General features: G+C 39.0%; 1 protein-coding gene across 1 annotated transcript; it reads left to right on the top strand.

Moving 5' to 3' along the window:
- The first annotated feature begins 19530 nt into the window (after positions 1-19530).
- On the top strand, positions 19531-20007 carry LOC130234024 (uncharacterized). The gene has a single exon (XM_056464301.1). It carries the CDS (start codon positions 19531-19533, stop codon positions 20005-20007), a length of 477 nt encoding a protein of 158 aa, XP_056320276.1.
- Positions 20008-27744: the final 7737 nt, after the last annotated feature.

Here is a 27744-nt window from a genome sequence, read left to right as displayed (position 1 = left end):
TTCTTTTCTGTTCCTCATTCGGTTTTGAGTCAGTAGTGTGACCTTACCTTGCGTTCCCTTGTTCTCCTGATCTGCGCCTAGTAAGACTCTTCTGTTTACCCTGTTGCTTGCTGCCTTATTGTTTGATTTTTCTCATCGTTGAGTTTTCTTTGTATGTTCATTACACTTAAAACTTTTTGTATACCTCATCTGTGAAGAATCTTAGTTGTCTGTATTTGCTACCTCATTTTGAGAATACTCAAAGTTGACTTTTTTCTCCTTAATAAGTCCTTGTTTTCTGGATCCCATTTGTGGATCAGTGGTACATCTTTTCTCATCATTCTTGGAGATAGTGGTTAAAATCAAACCTGCAACTGGAGTAATGCTGTCAGCAATATGCCCCAGTTCATGCACAGTCAAAATATGTAGGCTTTGCTTTATGTTCTAGATGAGTCTTTTCCTCTCATCAGCCATCTTGTCCAGCTTTAGACCTTCTCATGACCCTCTAGTGACGTGTTGCCTTCCTCCCATCTTGGTCCCTTTTGGCTCTCCAGCTGTCAGCAGCTGTCACAAGTCAAACCAACCCAGTAGTCATCTCGTCACCTTGAAGTCTGGATCCCAACACTAGCCTCGCACTCTGGATGTTGATCTCAGTGGAACCTCCATGAATCTGTTACAGGTCCTGGCTGCGGAACTCATAGGCAGATTAAAAGTGCCTTAATTAACAGGCGAAAAAAAGTCACATTGATACTTAAGTGTCATTCTGCAGACTCAGCCTAGTAGAGTCTGTCTGAAGTAAATGCAACATGCATAGCCATGGTGTGTGGTTTCTTTATTGCTGATAGTATTTTGTTTCAAACACAGTCTTCAGTAGTGCTAATAAATTACTTTTTAACAGTGTATATTTATAATGTATATAAAAATACACAAATGCATGCATAAATTTGAGAAAATGTTTTAGATATAATTGATCTGTCTAAATTATACATAATATATTTATCATTTATTATATTTGTTTCTAATTGTGCCACATATGCATAATAAATATACAAAATGCACAAATACATTATGTCAAAACAAACTTTTATTTTAGATATTATTAATCATAATTAATCTTTCCCCAGCACTATAAAATACTCTTTACCCTAGTGTGGCTCAAGAAGCATTTACATATAAAGTTGAAGTCAGAATTATTATCCCTCCTGAATTATTACCCTCTCCCCGTTTATTTTTTTCCCCAATTTCTGTTTGATGGAGAGAAGATTTTCTCAACACATTTCTAAACATAATAGTTTTAATAACTCATTTCTAATAACTGATTTATTTTATCTTTGCCATGATGACAGTAAATAACATTTTACTAGATATTTTTGAAAAGACACTTCTATACAGTTTAAAGTGACATTTAAAGGCTTAAATAAGTTAATTAGGTTAACTAGGCTTTTTAGGGTAATTAGGCAAGTTATTGTATAATGATGGTTTGTTCTGTAGACTATCGGAAAAAAAATAGCTTAAAGGGGCTAATAATTTTGATCTTAAAATGGATTTAAAAAAAATTAAAACTGCTTTTATTCTACACGAAATAAAACAAATAAGACTTTCTTCGGAAGAAAAAATATTATCAGACATACTGTGAAAATTTCCTGGCTCTATTAAACATTTTTTATTTAAAAAAGAAAAAAAAAATCAAATGGGGGCTAATAATTCTTACTTCAACTGTAAATATAAAAGTTTATTTTGACATAAAATAAGTGTGTGTACAGTGTATATTTATGATGTATATAAAAATACACATCTGCATGCATATATATATATATATATCTATACAACAAACAATGGCAGAGTTAAGTGATGACATCTTGTGGACAAATAAAGTCGTTCAAATAGTTCAAAGTGCAAGTGTCATTTAAAATATCTTCATTTGTGTTCCAAAGGTGTCAGAAGACTGGAACAACATGAGGGTGAGTAATTAACCCATCCCAGAGATGACATATATGAATTTGTGTGGTATTTGTAAGGATATTAAACAGTCAATGTCAATTTTCTATAAAAATAATCGAAAAGAACATGAAAAAATGGGTTTCATCTTTGGTCACAATTGTAACCGGTAGTTGAACACAGGGAGTAGGTCTTTAGTGTAAATGCATGTACAAAATTAGAAATCGCCAGTCAGCAATTAGTTTAAAGACTGGTTTAACTTGTTAAAATTTGTTTTATTCCATTAACAAGAAGTAAACATTGTCTGGCTCAGTTTCAAAAATAACAAAATAGCAATCTTATGCAGCAGTTAAACACAAATATTCAAATGAAATGATGGCAAAATTACAAATTATAGGAACATAAGAGTAAGTTATTATAAACTTCATTATAAACAGAAATAAATACCCAGCTAGCAAAATTCAGACTCCCTGTGTTATACCACCGGTCACAATTGTGACTGTCTTTAATTATCAGCAGTTCGACAACAGAAAAAACAATGTAATAATATAATTTTAATATGTATGTATAGATAACCCTTTCATGATGATGCATGCAACAGATGTATTTCCTATTTAAAAATCAACTTAGAAAACTTACCTGTCATTTCTGAGCTTTGACATTATCATTCCATTAAGATGGCAGTACTAGGAAATGAATGCTTATGGTTACATGGCCAAACTACCCAATCATGTTAGACTCATGTCAGAACTTGTGCTTTATAATAAGAGTTGCTTTTTTAATACTACAGAAAAATATGCAAGCAAAAATTGTGGTCACATTTGTGACTGGTGGGATTAAATGGGTTAATGACTTAATTTTCAATTTTGAATGAACAAATCCTTTAAAATATAGCTTATCGATCATATAATGAAGCACTAAATCCTCCACAGCTCACAAGTGGAACCAAAATCTGTATTGGGAATTGGTTAGTTGCATACCAGTCATATGGATTTCAGTACTCAACGCTTGGCAAGAGCCCAAGCTCAGTAAACAGATGATTTATGTCTCACACTTCAGAATGGCCATTATGGGAATACAGCAAGCATTGATGCTCCATGGTTTTTACAGTGCATTGTGGGATTTATTTAGAGAACACTAGAGAAATTTTGCTTCTGAGACAGCCCTTAAAATGGCAGTCCTCTGATCAGTGCGACAGGATGTAGGCGACAGGCTCATAGTCTTCTCATTTGGCCTAGTAGCCTATAAAGAAATCGTCCCTGGCCTTGTGAATTTAAGTGATGGCTCTTAGACTCAGACAAAAAAAAAAACTATTGTTTAGAAGTAATTCTCTCTGGACATGGATTTATGGTCAATACATGCTGGAGCTTTACTAGCTATGATGCCAATATGTTACAAGGAGATGAAAATGAGTTTGTAAAGCAATCTTTCTCTTGCAGAACATTGTGGGGTTTTTTTTAAACATATTGCCCAAGCTAGCATAAATTCATCTATATTCTTTCACCTCTATGGGAGAGCAAGAGAAACTGTGATCAAAAAAGAAAAAGAAAAAAAGAAAGAGAAAGAAGGGTATGAGAAAGATGACGGTTTGATGTGACATACAGTTGATTCTTAAGGACTGAGCTTTCCCCCTGCTGTGTTTGTCAAACTGTCTCAGGTTTGGCCTGCTGCTGCTGCTGAAATAATTAAACCCAGACAAACATCATAGGGTGATGTTCCTCACCATACAGACAGGTGTTAATAAAATAGAGATGGAAGATGTGAATTGTGCCGAAAGTTATTAAAATTTTGGGATGCACAGAGCTGGATTCACTGTGATTATTAGGTTTATCAGGGGTAGCAACCATAATTATAGAGGGAGATCTATATATCCACCACCCCTATGTTGGTGAGATAATGATTCTGGCACTTTAAAATTGGAAAGTATGAAAAAACGGGTTGTATATTATTATGTAATATTACTATGATGTATCTTGTAGCCAGAGCTGGCTTTGCCATGTATGAATACTTTCAGCATTTCCAACAAGTTTCAACGTATCTGTTTTGTTGTGTTAAGGCTTATTCTGATTATGTACCCCCTATGTTCATTTCTGGAGAGCGCTAAATATGTCCCAGGAGCTATGTTTTTTTTTTCCAGTTTTTGTTTTCGCAAGATCTGAGGACACTGTGTATGCTTTTTGAGATCTCAAATTTCTCTCGGGAGTGCCTTTTGCGCCTGCTGTTCTCATATAAATCCACCAGAGGCCACTGTTGACTGCCTTACTGGCTGATTGACCGACCAACCAACTGTATTTAACCCACCCACCACCTTCCATAATTCCATTCGACAGTGTTTTCAACAGAGATGTATAGTAACGAAGTAGAACTACTTCACTACTGTACTTAAGTACTAAAAGGCAGTATCTGTACTTTACTGGAGTATTGTTTTTTTCTCCTACTTCCACTTTTACTTAAGTACATATTTTCGATGAGTTTAATACTTTTACTCCGATAGATTTTTTATGAGCTGCATCGTTACTCGTTACTAGAGGTGTCAAAATGGTCTATATCGGTTCAGTAATAGATCATAACGGGTTATTACGTACTGACGTCATTTATCTCCTATGTGCGGTGTCGCAATACTATGGCGAAGGACGGAGGCGCGAGGGCGAGTGAAGGCGGCACAGCACACGAGCCGCTATTTCACTACTACAGAGAAATGTTGTGAGACTCCATCTCTGCCTCTCTCACTTTGGACATTTGACCCACTGGCCTGTTTGTGAGGTAACTTTTTATCTCCTCTTGGCTGTTAAAGCGATACTTGTGGATCCAGACCTGGGCGTGTATGAGGTGCAAGTTTTCTCCACTGTGTCTATTATAGATTACCTGTGATAACCGCGTATTATACATACATAGCCTGTAACCGCGGCTGTTCTTCCCGCCATCAGTGAACAACGCTTTCATTTCTAAAGCCGATAGCAGCCCTTTCTGTTGAGAAGGTGAGAAGACAATAACCAATCAAAGGGGTGTAAGACCTCGCCTGTCAGCGTTTAAAAAGCAGGCGGGAGAATATTTACATTAGTTTATTTGCTATAAATGCTCATTCTGTGCATGAGTTTTGTTTGATACATTCAGAAAGAGTGTTTTCTTTGAGCGGGTCAAATTAAGGGTACAGTTCATATATCTTACTGCTGTATTAAAGGACACAATTGTATTACAAGTAACCATTTAACTGTCACACCAAGAAAAAAAAACAATAAATTTTTTTTATTTATTGCATTTCTTAACTCCTAATGTCGCTAGTTAACACAATCAATACATTTTCCCCCAACACATCCCATAATTTCTAAAATATCAGCCTCTACCAAATGGTTGAGATGTTGGTTTATGGTAAAAGTACCAGAATGAATAAATATACTATAAAAATATGAAGTTTAAGACCAATTTAATTAAAACATAATTAAAATGAAACATTTTTGAATACTAAATCATAGCCATAAGCCATAAAATATTTCAGATTTTCATTTATTTTCATTCATTTTTTTTACAATAAAATCAAAATCAAGTGAATTAGAACGTTCGTTTACAGCGTTTACAACCAGTAATTTGTGCTCCGAAAATGGGTTTCAATAGCGTTTTGAGTGGATTATGGACTGTTTTTGTGACACACAACTTTGAAAGGTGTGTGTTAAAGTTGTTATAATCTGTCAGATCTGTGGTTCAAGCGTGAGAGAAAAACAGTATTGTAAGTCATGTTTCTTTTCGTTCTGCTTAATGACGTGCCCCCAAAAAAGAGATTTAAAATAAACAAAACAATATGATGTCTTTTGACTGCATTCTTTAATAACTACTTGCAATACTTAAGTACAAAAAATGTTGAATACTTTAGTACTTCCACTTAATTATGGTGCTTAAAGAGCACTTTTACTTCTACTCAAGTCACTTTTTGATAGAGTACTTGTACTTTTACTTAAGTCTGGGTCTCTAGTACTTTATACATCTCTGGTTTTCAAAAGCAATGCAGAAAAAGAAAAGTCCTCACGGCAGCCTGATTTTTCAGATTTTACCACATTCTCACCCTGTTATTTAATTGTTTATTTTGTTTTTTGTTTTTGTCTTACCTGTATTCTCCACCAGACTCGAACACCATTGTCACGGTCAACTCAGCTCTGCCTCTCAATGGACAAACTGGTAACAGCGGAAATGCTGGTAAGCGGTCAGCTGGTAAGCGCAAAAAGGACAACCATATTATATATACCATATACATACCAATATTCTAGGTACAGTACATTACTAATTAAAAATTAATAATAAGTAAAAATAAAAAAACAGCTCTCACCACTAATGATGGATGGTTACTATTGATGATTATGTACAGTCCAATACTTTAAGAATTAAAACAAACAACCATTAAAAGTGAATTATCTCCAAAGTACTAAATTCAGCTGCATTTATATTTATACAAGTAACACTTACATTTTTTAAAAGAGCTGTATACAATCATTTATACAGTGGACTTTTTTTTTTTAAATAGCCTTGAGATTTAAATAGTAGTACCCATAAAAACCTGTGCTTCACATTATCATATATTCCTTCCTTCATTTATTTTCCTCTAGCTTAGTCCCTTATTTATCAGGGGTCGCCCCAGTGGAATGAACCACCAACTACTCAGGCATATGTTTTCTGCAGCGAATGCCCTTCCAGCAGCAAGTCAGTACTAAGAAACTGTTTACAATACTGCTGTTTACAATATACATGCTACCCTTGGGAGACATTATTAAAAAAACATGGAATTAGCTTTCCCTGCTATGCAGATGATACTCTATTATGTATTTCAACTAAACCGGATGAGACGTTTGAACTGTCTAAGCTAACTGAGTGTATTAAAGATCTTAAAGACTGGATGACCAACAATTTTCTTCTCTTAAACTGAGACAAAACAGAACTATTACTTATTGGGCCTAAATCCTGTACACAGCAGATCTCACAACTCAACCTGCAATTAGAGGGATACAAAGTTAGCATTAGCTCTACTGTAAAAGATCTGAGTGTTATATTAGACAGCAATTTAACTTTTTAAAATCATATCTCCTATGTCACAAATACTGCCTTCTTTCATCTGAGAAATATCACTAAGTTACTAAGTATGCTATCCATCTCAGATGCAAAAAAAGCTAGTTCATGCTTTTATGACTTCTAGGCTGGATTACTGTAATGCTCTGTTTGCTGGTTGCCCAGAATCCTATATTAACAAACTTCAGCTAGTACAAAATGCAACTTCCAAAGTTCTTACCAGGTCTAGAAAATACAATCATATAACCCCAATTTTATAATCCATAAACTGGCTGGCTAAGTTTCGTATTGATTTGAAAATATTGCTTCTTACATATAAAGCTTTAATGAAGCTAGTTCCTGTTTATCTAACCAACCTCCTGTCTCACTACAATCCAACCCGCTCTTTAAGATCTCAAAACTCAGGGCTTCTGGTAGTACCTAGAATAGTAAAGTCGAGTAAAGGAGGTCAAGCCTTGTCATTTATGGCTCCTAAACTCTGGAATAGCCTTCCTGATAATGTTCGAGGCTCAGACACACTCTCACAGTTCAAAGCTGGCAGTGTCGCCACTGGCTTGCATGGTTCAGGACTTGAAGAGCTGCACATTGATGGATTTGCTCTTCAGTGTTTGGACTCTCAGCAGTGAAATTAAACCACACTTAACTGAACTGAACTGAACTAAACTGAACTTAAAATTTAAAAACTGAACTTACACTGTTTCAATTCACTATAATATTTTATGTTAAGCTGTTTTGACACAATCTACATTGTAAAAGTGCTATAGAAATAAAGATGAATTGAATTGAATTAAAACAATCTCAAACACCATACACTCTCGCATTCACACACGCACTCATACACCATGGCCAATTTACTTTATCCAAATCATCTATACCACCATGCAATCTCTACATTAAAATACCAACTGGCCCAGCTGGGACTCAAACCAGCAACCTTCTTTCTCTGAAGCAACAGTGCTAACCACTGAGCCACCATGCCTTATTTATTTCTTTGTTTGTTTGTTTGTTTATATGTCAAATACACCATGCCCCACAATATATTTTATTTCTTGTTAAATCTAATGTTTTCAACAAATGATAACCTAAAGTCAACCAGCAGAATTTAACTACAGCTGCATAGCAGAGACTGGCATAGTTTGTCTGCTTAGAATTTGAGGCATCTCCCGGGTTTCCCTGGATCCCGGTGGGGGTCCAAATGAATGTGTTTTGGAGTGTGTGGGCATCTGTGTATGGATGTGTTTGAGCATCAAAGGTCCACTCCAGGGGACTCGAGCACTCAGTGGCAGATGCTGCATGTGTGCTTAGAGTGGCTGAGAGAGACGAAAACCAAACCTCCAAACAGATGATCCTGCAATAACATAAATCTACCATCCCATCTCATTAGACTAAATTATTTTACAAGACCACAAGAACAGACTGCTTGTGTATGAGTTTTCATGAGAGTAAGGAGTTTGGCTGGAGATTACAGTGTCTGCAAAATGATTATGCGCAATATAAACAAAATAGCATGGGCAATGTTGAGATATTTTGAAGGAGGGTCATACTGTGACTGCAGTGGTACCACAGCTGAAAATGTCTCTCAAAAAGAAATGTATCAGTCATTGTACTCCAAAACCTACCATGCTAGCACTTTAATTAATTTCTTCTCTTTTACTTCATGCATAGTCACGCCAAAAAATGTTTTTTTTAATTTACTGTTGGCTGACAACCTCTGTTCAAAAGTGCTATGTAGTGTAACACCCAATTAAAAGCCATCAGAGCCAGTCACATCATTGACAAATTTAATAATTATAGGTGTACTTTGAAAATTGTAAATGAAAATTAATACAATTTTAATTAATGAGTAGGCCTACATTATTGCCTCGGCTTTCAAACATTGTGTTACATCCCTTTTGATCTAATCAAAAGCCTGTTGCACAAAGTTAAACAAACTCCAAGGTTGCAGATTATGTTTTGGTTTGACCAAACCAAACAAATAGTGTTATGTTGTTTCACCACGCTTGAAATAAACACTCTCTGTCAACTCAGGATTTGTGCAGCAAACAGTCAACCACATAACATATGGGAGGATTAGTTTAATGATTTATTGCAAGAAAGTAACCGCAATTCTCTTCTCTGTTGGACATTAATTTCATCATCTAAAGCATAATGAATTTAAACACATCCTTTATTTGTATAGCGCTTATACAATGTAGATTGTGTCAAAGGAGCTTCACATAAAAGGTCATAGTAAATAGGAACAGTGTAGTTCAGTTTGTAGAGTTTAAGTTCAGTTCAGTTTAGCTCAGTTCAGTGTGGTTTAATAATCACTACTGAGAGTCCAAATACTGAAGAGCAAAACCAACGATGCGCAGCTCTACTGATCCCGAACCATGCAAGCCAGTGGCGAAAGCGGAGAGGGAAAAAAAACTTCACTAATTGGCAAAAGTGAAGAAAAAAACCTTGAGAGAAACCAGACTCAGTTGGGCACGACCATTTTAATTTCTCCGCTGGCCAAAAGTCTTGTGCAGAGCAGCAGTCTCAGTGGCGGAGGCTGGAAGCTGGCCTCAGCGAAGACTTGTCTGTCTCTGGAGCGTCACAGGAATCAGTCTCATGTTCTCCACTCCTCCATGACCACCACAGTAGCTGCTCAGGATACGGCCTGGTCCAGGATATGGATACCTTGGGAATCATTTCGTCGTTGGTCTTGGATCGAATCAGTGACTCTGGATAGTCTGAGGGCCTCGGGAAGAGTATCCCCAGGTGGAAATGGAGAATAAAGAGAATAATTAGCATAGCTGCTGTTCATAGTGTATATAAACAAGATGCAGAACCTGTGTGGAAGCCCGCTAAGTGGTGCACTGAGTGTATGCTTTACTAAACAGATAGGTCTTTAATCTAGTTTTGAATTGGGAGAGTGTGTCTGAGCCTCGGACGTTATCAGGAAGGCTATTCCAGAGTTTAGGAGCTATAAATGAGAAGGCTCGACCTCCTTTACTCGACTTTGCTATTCTAGGTACTACCAGAAGCCCTAAGTTTTGAGATCTTAAAGAGCGAGTTGGATTGTAGCGAGACAGAAGATTGGTTAGATAAACAGGAGCTAGATTATTTAAAGCTTTGTAGGTAAGAAGCAATATTTTAAATTCAATACATCTACAACGCAGAAATAAACATTGTTGATACAGCAAAAGTTTTAAAAAGGCAACTTAAAGCAAATATTATATCAATGCAAATCATCTGATTTTTATCATGTGGGTTAACAAACACATCAAAAGAATCATTTTAAAAGATTTACATTAATTCATTTATTCATTCATTCATTAATTTTCTTTCCGGTTTAGTCCCTTTATTAATCTGGGGTCGCCACAGCGTAATGAACCACCAACTTATCCAGCACGTTTTACGCAGCGTATGCCCTTCCAGCTGCAACCCATCTCTGGGAAACATCCATACACACTCATTTACACTCATACACAATTTGCCTACCCAATTCACCTGTACCGCAGGACTGTGGGGGAAACCTCAGCACCCGAAGGAAACCCACGCAAACGCAGGGAGAACATCTACATACAGCACTACCTACTGCGCCACAACGTCGCCAAAAGATTTACATATTAAAGCAAATTTATGTGTGAATACTTAACCCTTTCATATGTAAATTCGAAATACTCTCGCTGACCCCCATGCGTGAATTATATGGTGATTCAATAAGTTTATCATGTTACACAATGATAAATGTATATATCTTTTTGTTTCTTTTTTTATTGAAATATTAACTGTGGCGCAGTGGGTAGTGCTGTTGCCTTACAGCAAGAAGGTCCCTAGTTCGAGCCTGGCCTGGGTCAATTGGCATTTCTGTGTGGAGTTTGCATGCTCGCCCCGTGTTGGTGTGGGTTTCCTCCGGGTGCTCCGGTTTCCCCCACAAGTCCAAAGACATGCGCTATAGGTGAATTGGGTAAGGTAAATTGTCTGTAGTGTATGAGTGTGTATGAATGTTTCCCAGTACTGGGTTGCAGCTGGAAGGGCATCCACTGCATAAAACGTATGCTGGATAAATCGACCCCAGATTAATTTAGGGACTAAGCCGAAAAGAAAATGAATGACTGAAATATTGACAAAAATCCTAATTACATTATGAAATAATAATTCTGAAATATGTGTAGCAACATTCTTTTTTTAGTTTTAACAGCTTAACAATGATCATATTTATGAGTAAAAGGGTGCTGCCATTTTAATCGCTGCAGGAAGGATCAGAGCTGCTGGCTAAGTGGCTGTTTAACTGGGAGAATATATATATTTTTTTAAATTGTTTTTGCCTACTCCACAAACATGTATTATACAAAATGTTGTTTTGCTATAGCACTTTGTGTATTTGAATGTCTGAAACCTAAACTAAATAAATAATAAATTGTCAGCAACAAAAAACAATTTGTAAAAAAAACAAAAAAATTGGAGCATGTCAGCCATCAAAATTTTTTCAAAATTGTTGTTTTTGACAAAAATGAGTGTTGTAAATGTGTGTGTGTGTGTGTGTGTGTGTGTGTGTGTGCGTGTGCGTGTGCGTGTGCGTGTGTGTGTGCGCGCGCGCGTGTGTGTGTGTGTGTGTTTATATTTTCAATTATTCAAAATATACAAGTAAACATCCACGTTTGCTATATTTGGAAACATTTGCTGCATATATCACATGTATTTTATATATGTGAAATCCAAATATGAAATTGTATGTCATATATGTAATTTGTATTTATTTCCATAAATCAGATTTACACTGCGAGAAGTACAACATAAAACATTCTGTAGTATAAACATTATTATAGATAGTGTGTCTCATAGTGTTTAGTGCAGTTTAGGAGATTATGCACATTGTAGTATAAATGTTTCTTTGCTGCCATCTTGTGTCAGATTGCAATCAGTGTTGCCAATTTAGCATTTTTGTTGCTAGATTTAGCAACTTTTCGTACTACCCTAGCAACGTTTATTTATTTATTTTTCAAAAGGCACCTAGCAACAAATTTAGCAATTTTTAACATTCATTTGGCTACTTTTAGCAATTTTTAAAAAGTGACTCAAAAGAGCAGTGGCTGCAGGCTTCACTCAGTAGAGTAAATTGCTAGCTCAGATTGTTTTTCATAACTGTTAATTAACTGATATTTGTTAACACGTATAATTGTTGGTAACTTAAGTAGAAATAAATTCCAATAGTGCTATAATTGTTGTCACTTTTACAAATGTGTTAATTTCACAAGTTACAAAGAGTAAGTACACAAGCTGGGATTGTTTAAAAGAATGTAACTGTTCATTATCAGTTTTATATTTAAAAATAAAATAAGTCTTATCAAAAAGTGTTTGTATTACTTTTACAAATAGTCAACTATATTTTTCATAGACATCTAAATGGACATATTTCAAATAATGTTTTTGCTGATATGGCCAGTCAATTTGAGAAAACATTAATTATTTTGTATACTACATAAAGATGTAGTTTTGAGTTTCAATTACGCAATGACGTCATCACGCAAAATAATATGTTAATAAGAACCTATTTATTGTGCATCTGGATGTAATGTTTTAATATATATTATAACACACGGCGCCTCAGAAAGTAGAGACATGACGAGCTTAAGCTTGTCAGATACTACGTGATGACATCACTGATATGCAAATTAGTGTGTGATGTCATTAGGCAACATTTAGCTACTTTTCGGGCAGGCTTTAGCTACTGACTGCAATAAAGTCTCAATTCCTCAGAAACGAATGCACATCGTCAAGCACTTCTAATCATGCCTTTGATTAACTGATAATCAACGAAATAATGACATCAGCAATGATGTCAGAGAAGTGTTTGCTGCTGCCATAAATCTAAGAGCAGCAATACACAGTTGTTTCCAAATAAAACAAGTTCATAATTTCACAGTGAAGATGTTGATACACAAGTGGAAAACGTTTAAAATAGACACCAAATGACTTTGCACATTTGAAAATAACCACGGGTCATCAAAAACATCAAAAATATATTGATTGTTTTACATGATTACTCATTCATTTTAGAAATAAGTTGAATGTATTGAACAAAACAGTGAACAGCATATAAAATATATAAATAAAATATAGTCCAGTAAAATATATTGTAATCTATGACATTTACATTTTTAAATTTAATAGACACTTATAAGGGTATTGCAGTGGCGCAGTAGGTTGTGCTGTCACCTCACAACAAGAAGGTCACTGGTTTGAGCCTCGGCAGTTGGTGTTTCTACGTGGAGTTTGCATGTTCTCCTGCATTCGCGTGGGTTTCCTCCGGGTGCTCTGGTTTCCCCCACAGTATAAAGACATGCGGTACAGGTGAATTGGGTAAGCTAAATTGTCCGTAGTGTATGTGTGTGTGAAAAAGTATGTATGTGTTTCCCAGTGATGGGTTGCAGCTGGGAGGGCATCCGCTGCATAAAACAAATGCTGGATAAGTTGGCGGTTCATTCCGCTGTGGCGACCCCAGATTAATAAAGGGACTAGATAAATGCGATAGATAATAAAAATAAGTGTGTATGTGTGTGTGACTTGATCTGGGTGGATAACAAGTTACTGTACACTGAAGCGTGTGTTTTTAATAGAGGACTGCATTGCAGGGAATGTTGCGGATGTTGTTGTTGTTGTTGTTGTTGTTGTTTTCAGAAGTTGTCACACACTGACAATTCACTTAGTTAAAAATAATTGGTTATCATCATCTCTGTTCCATATTTTTTGAAAATGCTGTCATTTTGAATGCCTTGTGTGTGTTTGTCATCTAAGAAAGAAAAGTCCTTTTTCATCAGTGACACTAAAAGTGATACTTCATCTGGACCTATACCTGCTTTCACCACAACAGAAAGAAGCATTTTTTTTCTGCAACATCTTATTTAGGCTTGTCTGAACTGTAAATAATAATTGCTTAGTTTCAAGTATGTCCAAAAGTTCAACTTTCTAAGTCCTTAATAAAAACTGATTTTTCTGTCTATTATCTACAGTAGTAGTTGGAGACTATTCCTCCTTATTTGAAGTCAGTGGACCTTCAGAAATAAGAGTCTGTGCTGCCGGATGTAACTTGGGATACTGAACCTGACACATATAAGAGAAATCCCAGCCTTTAAAGTTAATACAATCGCAATTTGTATATGCACCTGCTTAATTAATTTGATATTCATTCATTCATTCATTCCTTTTATTTTCGGCTTAGTCCCTTTATTAATTCCGGGGTTGCCACAGCGGAATGAACCGCCAACTTATCCAGCACATGTTATATGCAGCCGATGCCCTTCCAGCTGCAACCCATCTCTGGGAAACATCCATACACACTCATTTACACACAATTTAGCTTACCCAATTTACCTGTACCGCATGTCTTTGGACTGTGGGGGAAACCTGAGCACCCGGAGGAAACCCATGCGAATGCATGGATATTTTGATATTCCCACATAAAAAAATAAATACTAGTGATTTATGGTCTATTAATGGTACAATTGATCATCTAAATAGCTCTATAGGGTTCTGGTGTCACACTTCAATGTCATGTTTGAGAGTAAGCTGAAGAAATAACTGAAGATACATCGCTGTCCTCTATGAAAGGTATGCTTGGTGTTTATAAAACAGCTGCCCTCTGCTGGTCATTTGCTGAACGGCCTACAATGGTTCATTTTATGACGCAAGCACTCAGTGATTTATTATTGACTCTATTCGTTTGTGATTTTATTGTGATTTGAATATAAGCTTCCTCAATGAGCATTTAATATTATTATCTTTAATTGTTTTTTATATGTTAAAATCGTTTCTAGGTTTAGATCTGTGTGGAAGGTGCATTGCTAATCATTGCCAAGTGTAGCTGTTGAAATTATGATGTTATTTTGAAGGATATTCTGGGAAGGGAGACAGACAAATTTTTTTTTCCTCAACTGCTGCAGGAATTATTGCAATACGTGTTGGTTGTATTCTTCAAACACTGTATACAACAGTTCTGTAACCAACCTGGAGAACAGCCTCAGGGTGAAAAAAAAACAAACTGTGTTAGTCTTTTGTTCTTCAGCAAAGAGCCAACAGCAGTCAAAGTGTGGTTAAAAAAAAGAAAAGCCCAGCAAGCCGTCAGTCATTTCTCTGGACAATGCTGATCAAAAACAATAAATGTTCACCCCTGATACCCAAAGCAAAGGCACAGACAGAAAATCATCATATATAGATGGGTAGATTGATGGATCAATGGTTTGATGATAGATGGCTGGTTAAATGGGATGGCTGTATACAGTAGATAAATACATGGATAGATAGATGGGTAGAGACATGGATGTATATGAATGAATGGAGAGATGGATACTGTATGGACAGAATACATTTATGGATAAATGGAAAGAAGAATGTATAGATAAATATATGAACAGAATAATGCACCAGATAGATGGGTAAAGACAGGAATAGATGAATGGATGGATAAGTAGGTAGAAAGATGTAGAAATAAATGGTACCATAGATGAATGGAGACATGGGTGGACAGATGGATGGATGGATTGATGGATGAATAGATAGAAAGATTGCTGGATAGATTGAGAGATAAATGGTGTATGCTTAGTGATAGATAAAATGCAGATATGGGTAAATGGATAGAGGGACAAAAGTGTAATGAAAAGATTTATCACTAAAGAAATATAGATAGAATGTGTGATGTATGAATTGATTTACAGTTAGATAAAGATAGTTGGGAGATGGATAGAATGGTAGGTAGACAGCAAGCTCTTTTCTGGAACATTTGAAACTCTACATATTATTCTGCCCCATTTTCCTTAAACAGAAGCAAGGACTAGTCGATTACCAAGGCACAGTGCAGAATCCCAGTTGTGTTCACAATTCTGTCATTTGTTCATTCATTGACCAGTTGAGATTCCAACCAGTCACAAGAGGTTTGTATGTATTACAGGACACTACATCAGTCATATTCGAGACCCCAGTGTGGAAGGATTGATTGCAGTGCAGTGACGCTTCAGTCAAGAAAACCAGATGGGCAAAAGTGTTGAAAGAAATTAAGAGAAATTGCTATTTGTTTTACATTAAGAGCTATTTAATCTCATGGTGTTTTGATTAACGTTCAGCTCTCAATTGTCACAAGATTTTCTCACTTTGGGATAAAAGTACTGAACACATCTGTTTTGTTTTCTGTAAATAAGTAGCAGCTTATGCCTGACAGTCCTGAAGATGTGGCAAACAGTCTCTCAGGGTGCTTTTACACCTATGTATCGATTGTCTTGTTCCAAACAAGGATTAAAATTGTTACAATGTTACTCTTTGTTCTTGGTGTGGTTCACTTTCACATGGCAAAGTTTCTAAACGGAACAAAAGAGCTAAAACAAGTCATGAGTAAACTCTCGTCACATTGGTCAGAGTTTCAAGGTTTATTTTGCAGAGTCCCGCTCAGCTGTCATGTGTCCTTATTGTAATTGATAACGATGAGCAATAATTAGGCAGGCAGTCTTGGGCCGATTGTTTTGGTGCGGATCTGAGCGTGATTGCTGAATTCACATATGCCAAACAAACCGTGCTAACTGGGGAAACGCGCCAGGTTCCAAAACAAAAGTCTAGGTGTGAAAGCACCCCCAGAGTCTTCTACTCATCCAAGGTGGATCTTAAGTAAACCATGTGCTTTGCTTTCAACCTGGGATGGCAGACATATCAGCTGGTTCCTGATCATCAGATTTAGTGTTGAACAATATAGACAGACTCACTGAAGATGAGTCACGTTTGTGAAACCATTTGTTTTGAGGTAACAACTTAACTTAGAAGTACATTTATTCATTTATTGACCATTTGATGTTCCAGCCAGAAGTAAATGGTACTTTTTTAGACACCATGTCAGTTATTGAAGATATTTTGGTTTTTGGTGCAGTGATGTATCAGTCAGATGAAGTCTTATAACAGCATGTTGTGCATGAAATGTTTTTGGAGAACTGGTGCCTGTTTTGGCCTTTTAGGGCTTGTACAAAGTTGTAAAGTTGAGTTTTAGATGTTTATCCAGTATAGTGGCTTATTGTAAACAGGATAAAGCTTTTTATATATATTTTTTTTTTTTGCAATTCCCACCAACTTAGTCAATGTACTACAGAGCATTCAGAAATAGTGGTAGTTGACAGACCATTTATGATAAGATGTCACAGTTCTCCCACATGCAGTTTGTGACAACCCCAGGATTCTAGTTTGGACGTGGTAGATCCTGATTGGGTGCCTGCTTGCTCAACAATTGGTTTAGATCATATAAATAAGAGTAATAAGTAGCTTCCGGAGGACAGTGTGGCTGCTTGGCCGTCCTCGTGTCAAGACCATCTCTTTATTTCTACAATCTTATGGTTTTGTTTGGCATTATTTATAGGTGTGGTTAAAGTAAGTTATTTTCTTTATTATTCACTAGACATTTGTTTGTTCCTTGATTTGTTGTTCTATTAGTTTTATGTATAATAAATAAGTTGCATATATATTCTTTTGTTTTCTGAGCTCTTTTATGTTGCAAGTCAAACGAGGGGGTCGTAACATAAAATTGGGCACTCGTCCGGATATTTAACTACATATAAAGGTAATGCATAATGTTTGTGTTCACCAATGTAAATGAGTAGACTTCAGGTTGTTAGAGTGTTCTCAGCTGGATTTGTAATCCTTCCATCAAGACACTATTTGTTATTTATGGTTTGGTATTTTGCCTTTTTTTATTTTTGAAGGTTATTCTAGATGGAGATTATTAAGTCTCTGTCGGAGGTACGCATCAGGCTTTTGGCTACGCCAACTGTCCTCGAGCTTAGCGTTTAAAAGCTGCTCCGAGTCCGGTACACTTTTGAAGTGTAGCACTGGCCATAAAAGGGGCCCAAAGCCTCAGGCCTCAGAAACTAATAAATAAATAATAAATAAACTGGTAAATCCGACTATGTCACCCGGGTGGGGAGCCAAGGAAATACACCGAGTTAGGACTCGCAGGTACGTTTTACCACTTTGAAGGTAAGGAATAGACAGAGCGAGACAGGAGGAACAGTACAAAAATATGTTTTATTTTAAGAGCACAATTAAAAATATCACCATCAATAAAGCACAATTTAACTTTCCAGCCAGGCGTAGTGGGAGCAGAGTAGTCCAGCTGCAACTCAATGGCAAGTTAACCCGCTTAAATTTCACCCCACAGCAACACAAACAATAGTGGAAATCATATCACTCCACACAGCCCCCAGTGAAACACCAGCGAAAGGCAGCAGCTGGCCTCCCTGCTCCACAACCAGGCCTTAATGGCTCCTAACAAAAGAAAGAAACACACATCAAATCAAAATAAGAAAGAAAACAAATAATCACATAATGCTAATAATTTCTCGTTTTCCAGACACTCAATGTAATTACTTCAGGATGTTGGTTTTACTGCACACAGGGCCAAGCAAATAAGAGCCCGCAAAGAGCACCAGCAAAATAAATGATTTTAAACTTTTTAACAAAACATTAAATGAACCAGCAAAATAGCATACAAAAATATATCAGGTCAAAATGAAATTAACAAGACAGAAAGAAAACCCACTAACAGAAAAGAGCAAAAAGAAACAAATAGTACAATAATAATACCCCAAAATAAGCCTAATATGTACAAATGCTTATGAATACCCAGCCAAAATAACTGCAGCACTTAAATCAGGCCAGTCTGCACTGTAATGCCACGCCACTAGAGGGAGCCCTCGCCCGACTAATGACTCAGCTCCACTCCCTCTGCAGTCACTTCCTGTTTGTGTAGTATTTCAGTGAGAGCTAAGGCCATGCTTTTTTGCGAAGTATTGCCAGTCTACCTGCACTACCAAGCGCTTTCCAAGAGACTTTCATGACTGCCTGCGTATGACCCTGCCTGCCTTGATCAAGTACGTTATCTGTCTTTGCCCTCTTGCTCTGTTTTGGACTGTTTGTTGTTATACTGAACCTTTGCCTGCACTCTCACTATGTCGTCTGGATTTGCCCCTGTGTTTGTTGACTGGATTGGACTGCTTATGTGTTGCCGACTTTCCGCCTGTTTACTCACTGATGTCTCTGCCTAAACCCTTTAATAAAACTTCTGCATATGGATTCTAATACTTCGCCTCCCTTGAATCCAGCAGAAGTTTCAAGCCTGTAAGCTACAAAACCAATAGACCTAGCTATGAACCCAGTAGCCAAAATTTTTGAACTGTCTCAAGGCCAGAGGACAATTGAGCACAGTTTCTGATTTCTGTGAACTTTGTGAACTTTGTTACCTGGTGGATTTTAATGAAGTAGCGTTAAAGGACATTTTTAGAAATGGAGATCAACCATAAACCATGGAGATCAAGCCTGCCAGGGGGAAAAATACATTTTTCACTGGCCCAGTACATTGACTATGGGTTATTGATCAGTGGTTCTTCTCTCACTGTGGGTCCAGTGGAAGAACACGGCAAAACCTCAGCTCCCACCACACCAGGGCCCGCTCGAGCTACGCCAGGGCCTGCTCAAGCCATGCCAGGGTCTTCTCCAGCTCACAAGATGGCCACCTCCAGTCTTCCAGCTCACAAGATGGCCGCCTCTATTTCTCCAGCTCACAAGATGGCTGTCTCTAGTCCTCCAGTCCACAAGATTGCTGTCTCCAGTCCTCCAGTTCACAAGATTGCTGCCTTCATTCCTCCAGCTCACAAGATGGCTGTCTCAAGTCCTCTAGTTCACAAAATGGTCACCACCAGTCCTCCAGCTCGCAAGATGGCCGCTGCCATTTCTCCAGCTCACAAGATGGCCGACTCCAGTCCTCCAGCTCACAAAGTGGCCACAACCAGCCCTCCAGCTCACGCATGGGTAAGCGCTAATCTGCTACTAGCTCACAAGATGGTTCCCTGTTCCAAGTCTGTTCCTGCTGTAGTTCCAGTCCAAGTTCATGTTCCTGAAATGCCATCACCTGAGCCACCAGAATGGCCACCACAACCTGAGTTGCCAACACTGCTGCCACCACCAGAGCTGTCGCCAACAGAGCTGCCAGAGTCGCCAACAGAGCTGCCAGAGTCGCCGCCAGAGTTTGAACTTCCTGATTGATCGGTCGATTGAATCACTTGAATGGCGGGCGCTAGGATCCTCTGAATTCCTCGAATGGCAGGCATCAGACACCTCTGGAATCCTCGAATGGCCAGGGGTACGAGACCCACCTGAGTCCCACGAAAGGCCAGAGCCGTCACCTGAGTCCCACGAAAGGCCAGAGCCGTCACCTGAGTCCCACAAAAGGCCAGAGCCGACACCTGAGTTCAACAAAGGGCCAGAATTACCACCTGAGTTCTACGAATGGCTGCCAGAGCCATGTGACTTCCCAAAGCTGCCTAAACTGTTTGAACCTAAGTCCCCTGATTCACTGTGGTTATACAAACTGCCAGTGACTCCTGAACCAAGGCCTCCTGATCTACTGGGCTTGTATGAACTGCCAGTGGCCCCTGAACCAAAGTCCCCTGATATACTGGGGTTATTCAAACTGATAGTGACCTCTGAATCAAAGCCTCCTGACCCACTGGAGTTAAAGAAACTGCCAGTGTCTCCTGAACCCAAGCTTCCTGACCCACTGGAGTTAAATGAATTGCCCGTGTCTCCTGAACCCAAGCCTCCTGACCCACTGGTGTTAAATAAACTACCAGTGTCTCCTGAACCCAAGCCTCCTGACCCACTAGGGTTGAATACATGGCAAGTGCCTCCTAAACCTAAGCCTCCTGACCCACTGGTGTTAAATAAACTACCAGTGTCTCCTGAACCCAAGCCTCCTGACCCACAGGAGTTAAAGGAACTGCCAGTGTCTCCTGAACCCAAGCCTCCTGACCCACTGGGGTTGAATACATGGCAAGTGCCTCCTGAACCTAAGCCTCCTGACCCACTGGAGTTTAATGAACTGTCAAGACTTCATGAGCTTGGGCCTCCTGACTCACTGTGAGTATATGACACATCTATGCCAAAGCCTCCAGACATATCTCAGCTCCACTCATCAGGCCCTCCGCAGCTCCACTCTCCAGGCCCTCTGCAGCTCCACTCTCCAGGCCCTCTGCAGCTCCACTCTCCAGGCCCTCTGCAGCTCCACGCTCCAGGCCCTCCGCAGCTCCACGCTCCAGGCCCTCCGCAGCTCCACGCTCCAGGCCCTCCGCAGCTCCACGCTCCAGGCCCTCCGCAGCTCCACGCTCCAGGCCCTCCGCAGCCCCACACTTCAGGCCCTCCGCAGCCCCACGCTCCAGGCCCTCCGCAGCCCCACGCTCCAGGCCCTCCGCAGCCCCACGCTCCAGGCCCTCCGCAGCCCCACGCTCCAGGCCCTCTGCAGCTCCACGCTCCAGGCCCTCTGCAGCCCCACGCTCCAGGCCCTTCGCAGCCCCATGCTCCAGGCCCTCCACAGCTTCACACCCCAGGCCCTCCACAGCTCCACGCACCAGGCCCTCCATGCTTCAGGTACACCTCTGCTCCACGGCCCAGGCCTGCCTCTGCTCCACGCACCAGGCCTGCCTCTGCTCCACGGCCCAGGCCTGCCTCTGCTTCATGGCCCAGGACCGCCTCCAATCCACGAACCAGGACCACTTCCGCTTCATGGTCCTGGCCCTCCATACCACCCCCTGAACTCCTCCCTTCCACATCGAGCTCCAGGAGTCGCTCCTAGAGGGGGGGTTCTGTAATGCCATGCCAGCAGAGGGGGCCCTCGCCCGACTACTGACTCAGCTCCGCTCCCTCTGCAGTCACTTCCTGTTTGTTCTCAACTCATTGTTCAAACTCTTGTTCTCTCCAAACTGGAGTATTGCAACTCTCTACTAGCCAGGCTTCCAGCTAACTCTATCAAACCTCTACAGCTGCTTCAAAACGCAGCAACACGAGTCGTCTTTGAACCTAAAAGAGCACATGTCACTCCGCTACTCACCCGTTTGCACTGGCTGCCAGTTTCTGCTCGCATCAAATTCAAAGCTCTCATGTTTGCTTACAAAGCGACCTCTGGCTTTGCTCCTTCTTATCTGCTCTCACTTCTGCAGGTTTATGTGCCCTCCAGAAACTTGCATTCTGTGAATGAATGTCCCTAAGAGGGAAAAAATAACTTTTCCCTAACTGCATCAGAACAACAGAGTCACTTGCTGTCTTCAAGAAATGACTAAACTCAACTACTTAGTCTCCACTTTCCTTCCTAATCTGCAACTGCCTCTCTGGCTATACCACTAACTGTACTCTCTCAAAAAAAAACTTACATTACGAATACTTTGCTTCTTAGACTTCACACACCTGAAACTTGCCTATAGCATTTATTCACCGTTGCTCCTATAGTTGTGTAAATTGCTTCCTTGTCCTCATTTGTAAGTCGCTTTGGATAAAAGCGTCTGCTAAATGACTAAATGTAAATGTTTGTGTAGTATTTCAGTGAGAGCTAAGGCCATGCTTCTTTGTGAAGTATTGCAAGTCTACCTGCACTACCAAGCGTTTTCCAGGAGACTTTCATGACTGCCTGCCTGTGTATGACCCTGCCTGCCTTGATCAAGTACGTTATCTGTCTTTGCCCTCTTGCTCTGTTTTGGACTGTTTGTTGTTATACTGAACCTCTGCCTGCACTCTCACTACGTCGTCTGGATTTGCCCCTGTGTTTGATGACTGGATTGGACTGCTTATGTGTTTCCGACTTTCCGCCTGTTTACTCACTGATGTCTCTGCCTAAACCCTTTAATAAAACTTCTGCACATGGATACTAATACTGTCTCAGACCCCACATTACATGCACATAATACATACACAGAGTCACATGACAAAAATCAAAAGAAAGAACCAATAATTCAATGTTAAACACAATATCTTGAGTGCTTATCCTCCCCAGAGTTAGAAAGCTTTGGAAAGGTTCCACCAGAATCTTAAGATTCTTTTGAGATCATATTGTGTTGAACTTGATTGTGACTGGGAGGATGGAGTTCCTTGGATGCTGTTGGCTATTCGTGAAGTTGTTCAGGAGAGCACTGGTTTTATTCCCAATGAGTTAGTGTTCGAACACACAGTCCGAGGCCCGATTACTGTTTTAGCAGATGAATGGAACATCACTGGTCCACCTGAGAACGTTTTAGATTATGTTAGTAGTTTTCATTATCGACTTTATTAAGCCCGAGCTATCGCTTTGCGAAAACTATGTAAGTCTCAGGAAAAAATGCAGAGGTTGTTTGATCGCAAAGTAAAACCTAAAAGTAAAAAGTTTTCAGGTAGGAGATATAGTGTTAGCATTGCTACCTGTTTTGAGTTGTTCATTTCAGGCTAGGTTTAGTGGACCATACACTATATAGACCTATAGTAAAGTGTTGCACAAATAACAACTGCTTTTTAAATACCCCTGATCGACGGAAGAAAGTAAAGGTTTGCCATGTTAACTTATTGAAGCCATATTTAAGTCCTGTTTCATCTCTTTCAGTTCATGTTGTGACTTCTGATCTTGAATCTAGTGTCTCCGGAGCCTCTGTGGACATGACTACTGATCTGGATGAAAAGAGTGGTCCTTCACGAGGGGTTGTGGAAGGGCGCCTCAACAATTCAGAATTTCTTGCTAACTGTCAGAACCAGAGAAAACCAGTATCATTGAGCTAGTCAATTCATTCTCTTCTATCTTTTCTGATGTTCTCATTCAACATGACATTGATGTTGGGATGGCTTCACCTGTAAAACAACATCCATATCAGGTAAAGAAGTGGAATATTTGCTTGCTCACTGTTTAGCAGAACCCAGTTTTTGTTTGTGGAGCTCCCGCAGCATTCTGGTAACCAAATCAGATCAATCTTATTGGTTTTGTACTGATTATAGGAAGCTTAATTCACTTACAAAACCTGATTGTTTTCCTTACCCAGAATCAATGATTGTGTAGATCGGGTAGGTTCTGCACTGTTCGTAAGTTTGATCTTTTAAAAGAATGTCGGCAAGTGCCTTTAACATCACGTGCTAAGGAATTGTCTGCTTTTATTACACCAGACAGTTTCTTACAGTACACGGTTATGCCTTTTGGAGTTCGAAATGCTCCAGCGACATTTCTGGTAAATCGAGTGTTATCTGAGCTGCAGGGATGTGAAGCCTACCCTGTTGATGTTGTTCTGTACAGTTCTAAATGATCAGAACTTTTTGAACGTTTGGCTAAAGCAAACTTGACTGTTAATCTTACCAAGTGTGAGTTTGGTAAAGCTACAGTGACTTATTTGGGTAAGGTGGAAGGTGGTTGGCAGAAGGTGTGTTCACCCTATCAGTGCTAAAGTTGAAGCCGTCCCTAGTTTTCCCACTACTCGTCCTGAAGGCATTTCTCGGGATAGTGGGTTACTATAGGGGGTTTTGTAAAAACTTTGCAGATGTTGTTGCTCCTCTGACAGATTTATTGGGCCCTAAAAAACCTTTCCAGTGGTCATTGCAGTGCCAATGTGCCTTTGATAATGCTAAATCTCTTTTAGCTAATTCTCCAGTGTTGACTGCACCAAACTTTGAAATACCTTTTCTTCTAGCGGTGGACGCTAGTGCTTTTGGTGCTGGCGAAGTTCTTCTTAAGGAAGATGACAATGAAGTTGAGCATCCAGTCAGTTATTTTTAGAAAAAATTCTATTGTCATCAGCAGGTTTATTCTACTGTGGAAAAAGAGGCTTTAGCTCTTGTGTTGGCCGTTCAACACTTTAAGATCTATTTAAGTTCAGTTTGTGGTCCCATTGTCATCTATACAGACCATAATTGTCACGGTTGCAGGTTTGTGCACTTTCCGGAGAGTCTATTTTGTCACGTGGGTTTGTTTTGTTTGGTTGTCCACGTGTATTTGTTTTGGTCACGTCTTATGACGGCACTCAGCTGTTTTGATTAGCTTGCCAGCTGAGGTTCATTATCGTGCCTATATCTGGGCTACGTTTCTACGTTTCCTTGTCAGTTCGTTGTGTTTGCTCATGTGTATCTGTATGTGCTCAGGACTGTGAGGAGTGACTGCTGGACCCCGTTCATCTGTCTGTTCCTGCCCAGTGTTCCCCGTGTCCTTGCTCTCATATTAGGCCCTGTTGGTTTAGTTTGACTGTGTCAAATAAACTTATTACTTGCATATTGGATCCTTCTCTGTACCCTTATTCAATTGTCACAAAAATCCATTAACTTTCTTCGATCGGATGCGTGAAAGGAACCAGTGGATTATGAGATGGAGCCTTATGTTACAACCATTTTCTCTGCTGATTAAACATAGTCCTGACAAAGACAACTTGATTGCTGATGCCCTCTCAAGAGCGTAAGATGTCCCATTAGGTTGGGAATATCTTCTGCATGTTATGTTTCTCTCTCCTTCTCTTTTCCACCACCACCGTTATTTTGTCTCTCTCGATTCTATCTCTAGTCTTTACTCTGATTTCTTAGGGCCCGGGAGTCAGGGAGAAACTGGAGTGAGATTTATGGAGATGAGTACTCCTGTTATTGTGAAAAATATTATTTCAATTTAGTTGGTATATGTTCTGTTTGTTCCACTAGTTTGTTTTTGTCAGTTCTTTAGGGAACCTCCTTTTGGAGGGGGAGATGTGACGAACTGAGGATTCCAGTTTTGATGTGGCAGATCCTGAAAGGGTGCCTGCTTGCTCACCAATTGATTTAGATCATATAAATAAGAGTGATGTGTCAAGACCATCTCTTTATTTCTGCAACCTTATGGTTTTGTTTGGCATTATTTGTATGTGTGGTTAAAGTTAGTTATTTTCTTTATTATTCCCTAGACATTTGTTTGTTCCTTGATTTGTTGTTCTTTTAGTTTTATGTATAATAAATAAGTTGCATATATATTCTTTTGTTGTCTGAGCTCTTTTATGTTGCGACTCAAACAAGGTTGTTGTGACAAGTTATTTTGGCAGATAAACTGCAATAAAAGCTTTCAGAGAAATAGTATTGTAAAATAAGGCACCAACTGACATTTGGGGTTGCACACATTACACCGACAACCCAAATCTGCGTTAATTACCCTACTTTTAAGGTACAAATATAATGCAAACAATAGTGTAGAAGCCATGTTTTGGTTGGAATTACCTTTCACACCACTATAGGGTGTAAAATGTTATTTATGCTCTCAAGGGATGCAGTGAAGAAGGTCAATTTTTATTTGTTTTACCATGACTGACTTGGATGTTTTGTTCTTAATTATTTGTTGTTTGCCTTGTGCTTAATAAAATAAATAGACAATAATTGGCTATAACAATCAAAGTTGTTTAATGAGGGGTGACAGACACTGAAGAAACCATGTCTCCCTGTTAATCCATTATATCTGCTCATAGACAGGTCCTCCACCTGATTTATGCTGTAGAGAAAACTTGTTCTGCAGACACGCTTGTGTCTGGTTCAATGAGGAGAGGAAACATTACCTCACAGACACACCACCAGTTTAATAGTGTACACAGTGAGATAGAAACTGAGATGGAGCTTTACACCTACCATTTCTTATTCACAGTTAAATAGGGCAGTGGTCACCAGTATTTTTATCCAAAGATCCCTTACTTCGGCCTTGCTGAAAGGTAAAAACTGGCAGAAACATAATGCTACATTTTTCATTTGCATTTAAAATTTGAGACCTTTAATTTACCATTTTAAAAAGATGTAGAAAGCACTAGTTTAAGATACTTAAATCTGTGACTAACTTATTTGTTTTTAAGAGCAATTATTAAGCTTTTTTCTTTCTTTTTGAAACTGATGAGTAAATATGAAAATTCATAGAGGCCAGAAACACACCGTATTACTGTTACACAGTACACACACAGAAAACTAAAACATAAGATTGATTGCGTCAGATATATTTATACTATTGCTAAGCACTGTATTCCTGTTTGCAGAGTCATGTCTTACTGTGGATATCTTTAGACACTGTTTTTTTAATGAGCAGAGTCACTTAACAACCAACCAAAACACAACAAACCATTCATAGTAAACTTTTAACAGTTTAAAGTTGTTCCAAGTGCCAAGAGAATGCGTCAAACAGTAAGTGCACACCCATTTTTTTATTCCCTAAAACAAACTATTTTAAAAATAACATGTTACTTCAATAACAAGCCATATTGATTATGATCAACATCACTCCTTTCTTTCTGCACTTTCTCCATCTTATTGTCCCCTTTTTATCATTATTATTAATATTATTCATTTTTTCATTCATTTTCTTTTAGGCTTAGTCCCTTTGGGGTCGCCACAGCGGGATGAACTGCCAACTTATCCAGCAAATATTTTACACAGTGGATGCCCTTCCATATGCAACTCATCACTTGGAAACACCCATACACTCTCATGCACACATATACCCTACGGACAATTTAGCTTACCCTATTTACCTATAGCACGTCTTTGGACTTGTGGGGGAAACTGGAGCACCTGGAGGAAACCCACGCGAACACAGGGAGAACATGCAAACTCCACACAGAAATGCCAATCAACCCAGCCGAGGCTCGAACCAGCAACTTTCTTGCTGTGAGGCAATAGCGCTACCCACTGCGCCATTGCACTGTATTATTATTATTATTATTATTATTATTATTATTATTATTATTATTATTATTGTGGCTGGAAGGGCATCCACCACCTAAAACATATGCCAGAAAAATTGCTGGTTCTAGGAGGTTTTAGGAAATTGTGGTTGGAATATTGTCAATAAACACAAGCTTTTCAGTAAATGATGGGATTGTACCAGACAGGTAACCAGTAACTGAACTAACTGCTTTCATTGCCCTGTTTAGCCTTTTTTCTCATTAGAGATATGAGCAGATGACAGTAGATAACAACCACAAACGTACTCAAAGCAAATTAAATGTTTTTTTATTG

This window comes from Danio aesculapii, chromosome 8 (genome assembly GCF_903798145.1).
Source record: "Danio aesculapii chromosome 8, fDanAes4.1, whole genome shotgun sequence".
Taxonomy (NCBI): Eukaryota; Metazoa; Chordata; class Actinopteri; order Cypriniformes; family Danionidae; genus Danio; species Danio aesculapii.
This window is presented reverse-complemented; position numbering and strand designations above follow the sequence as displayed.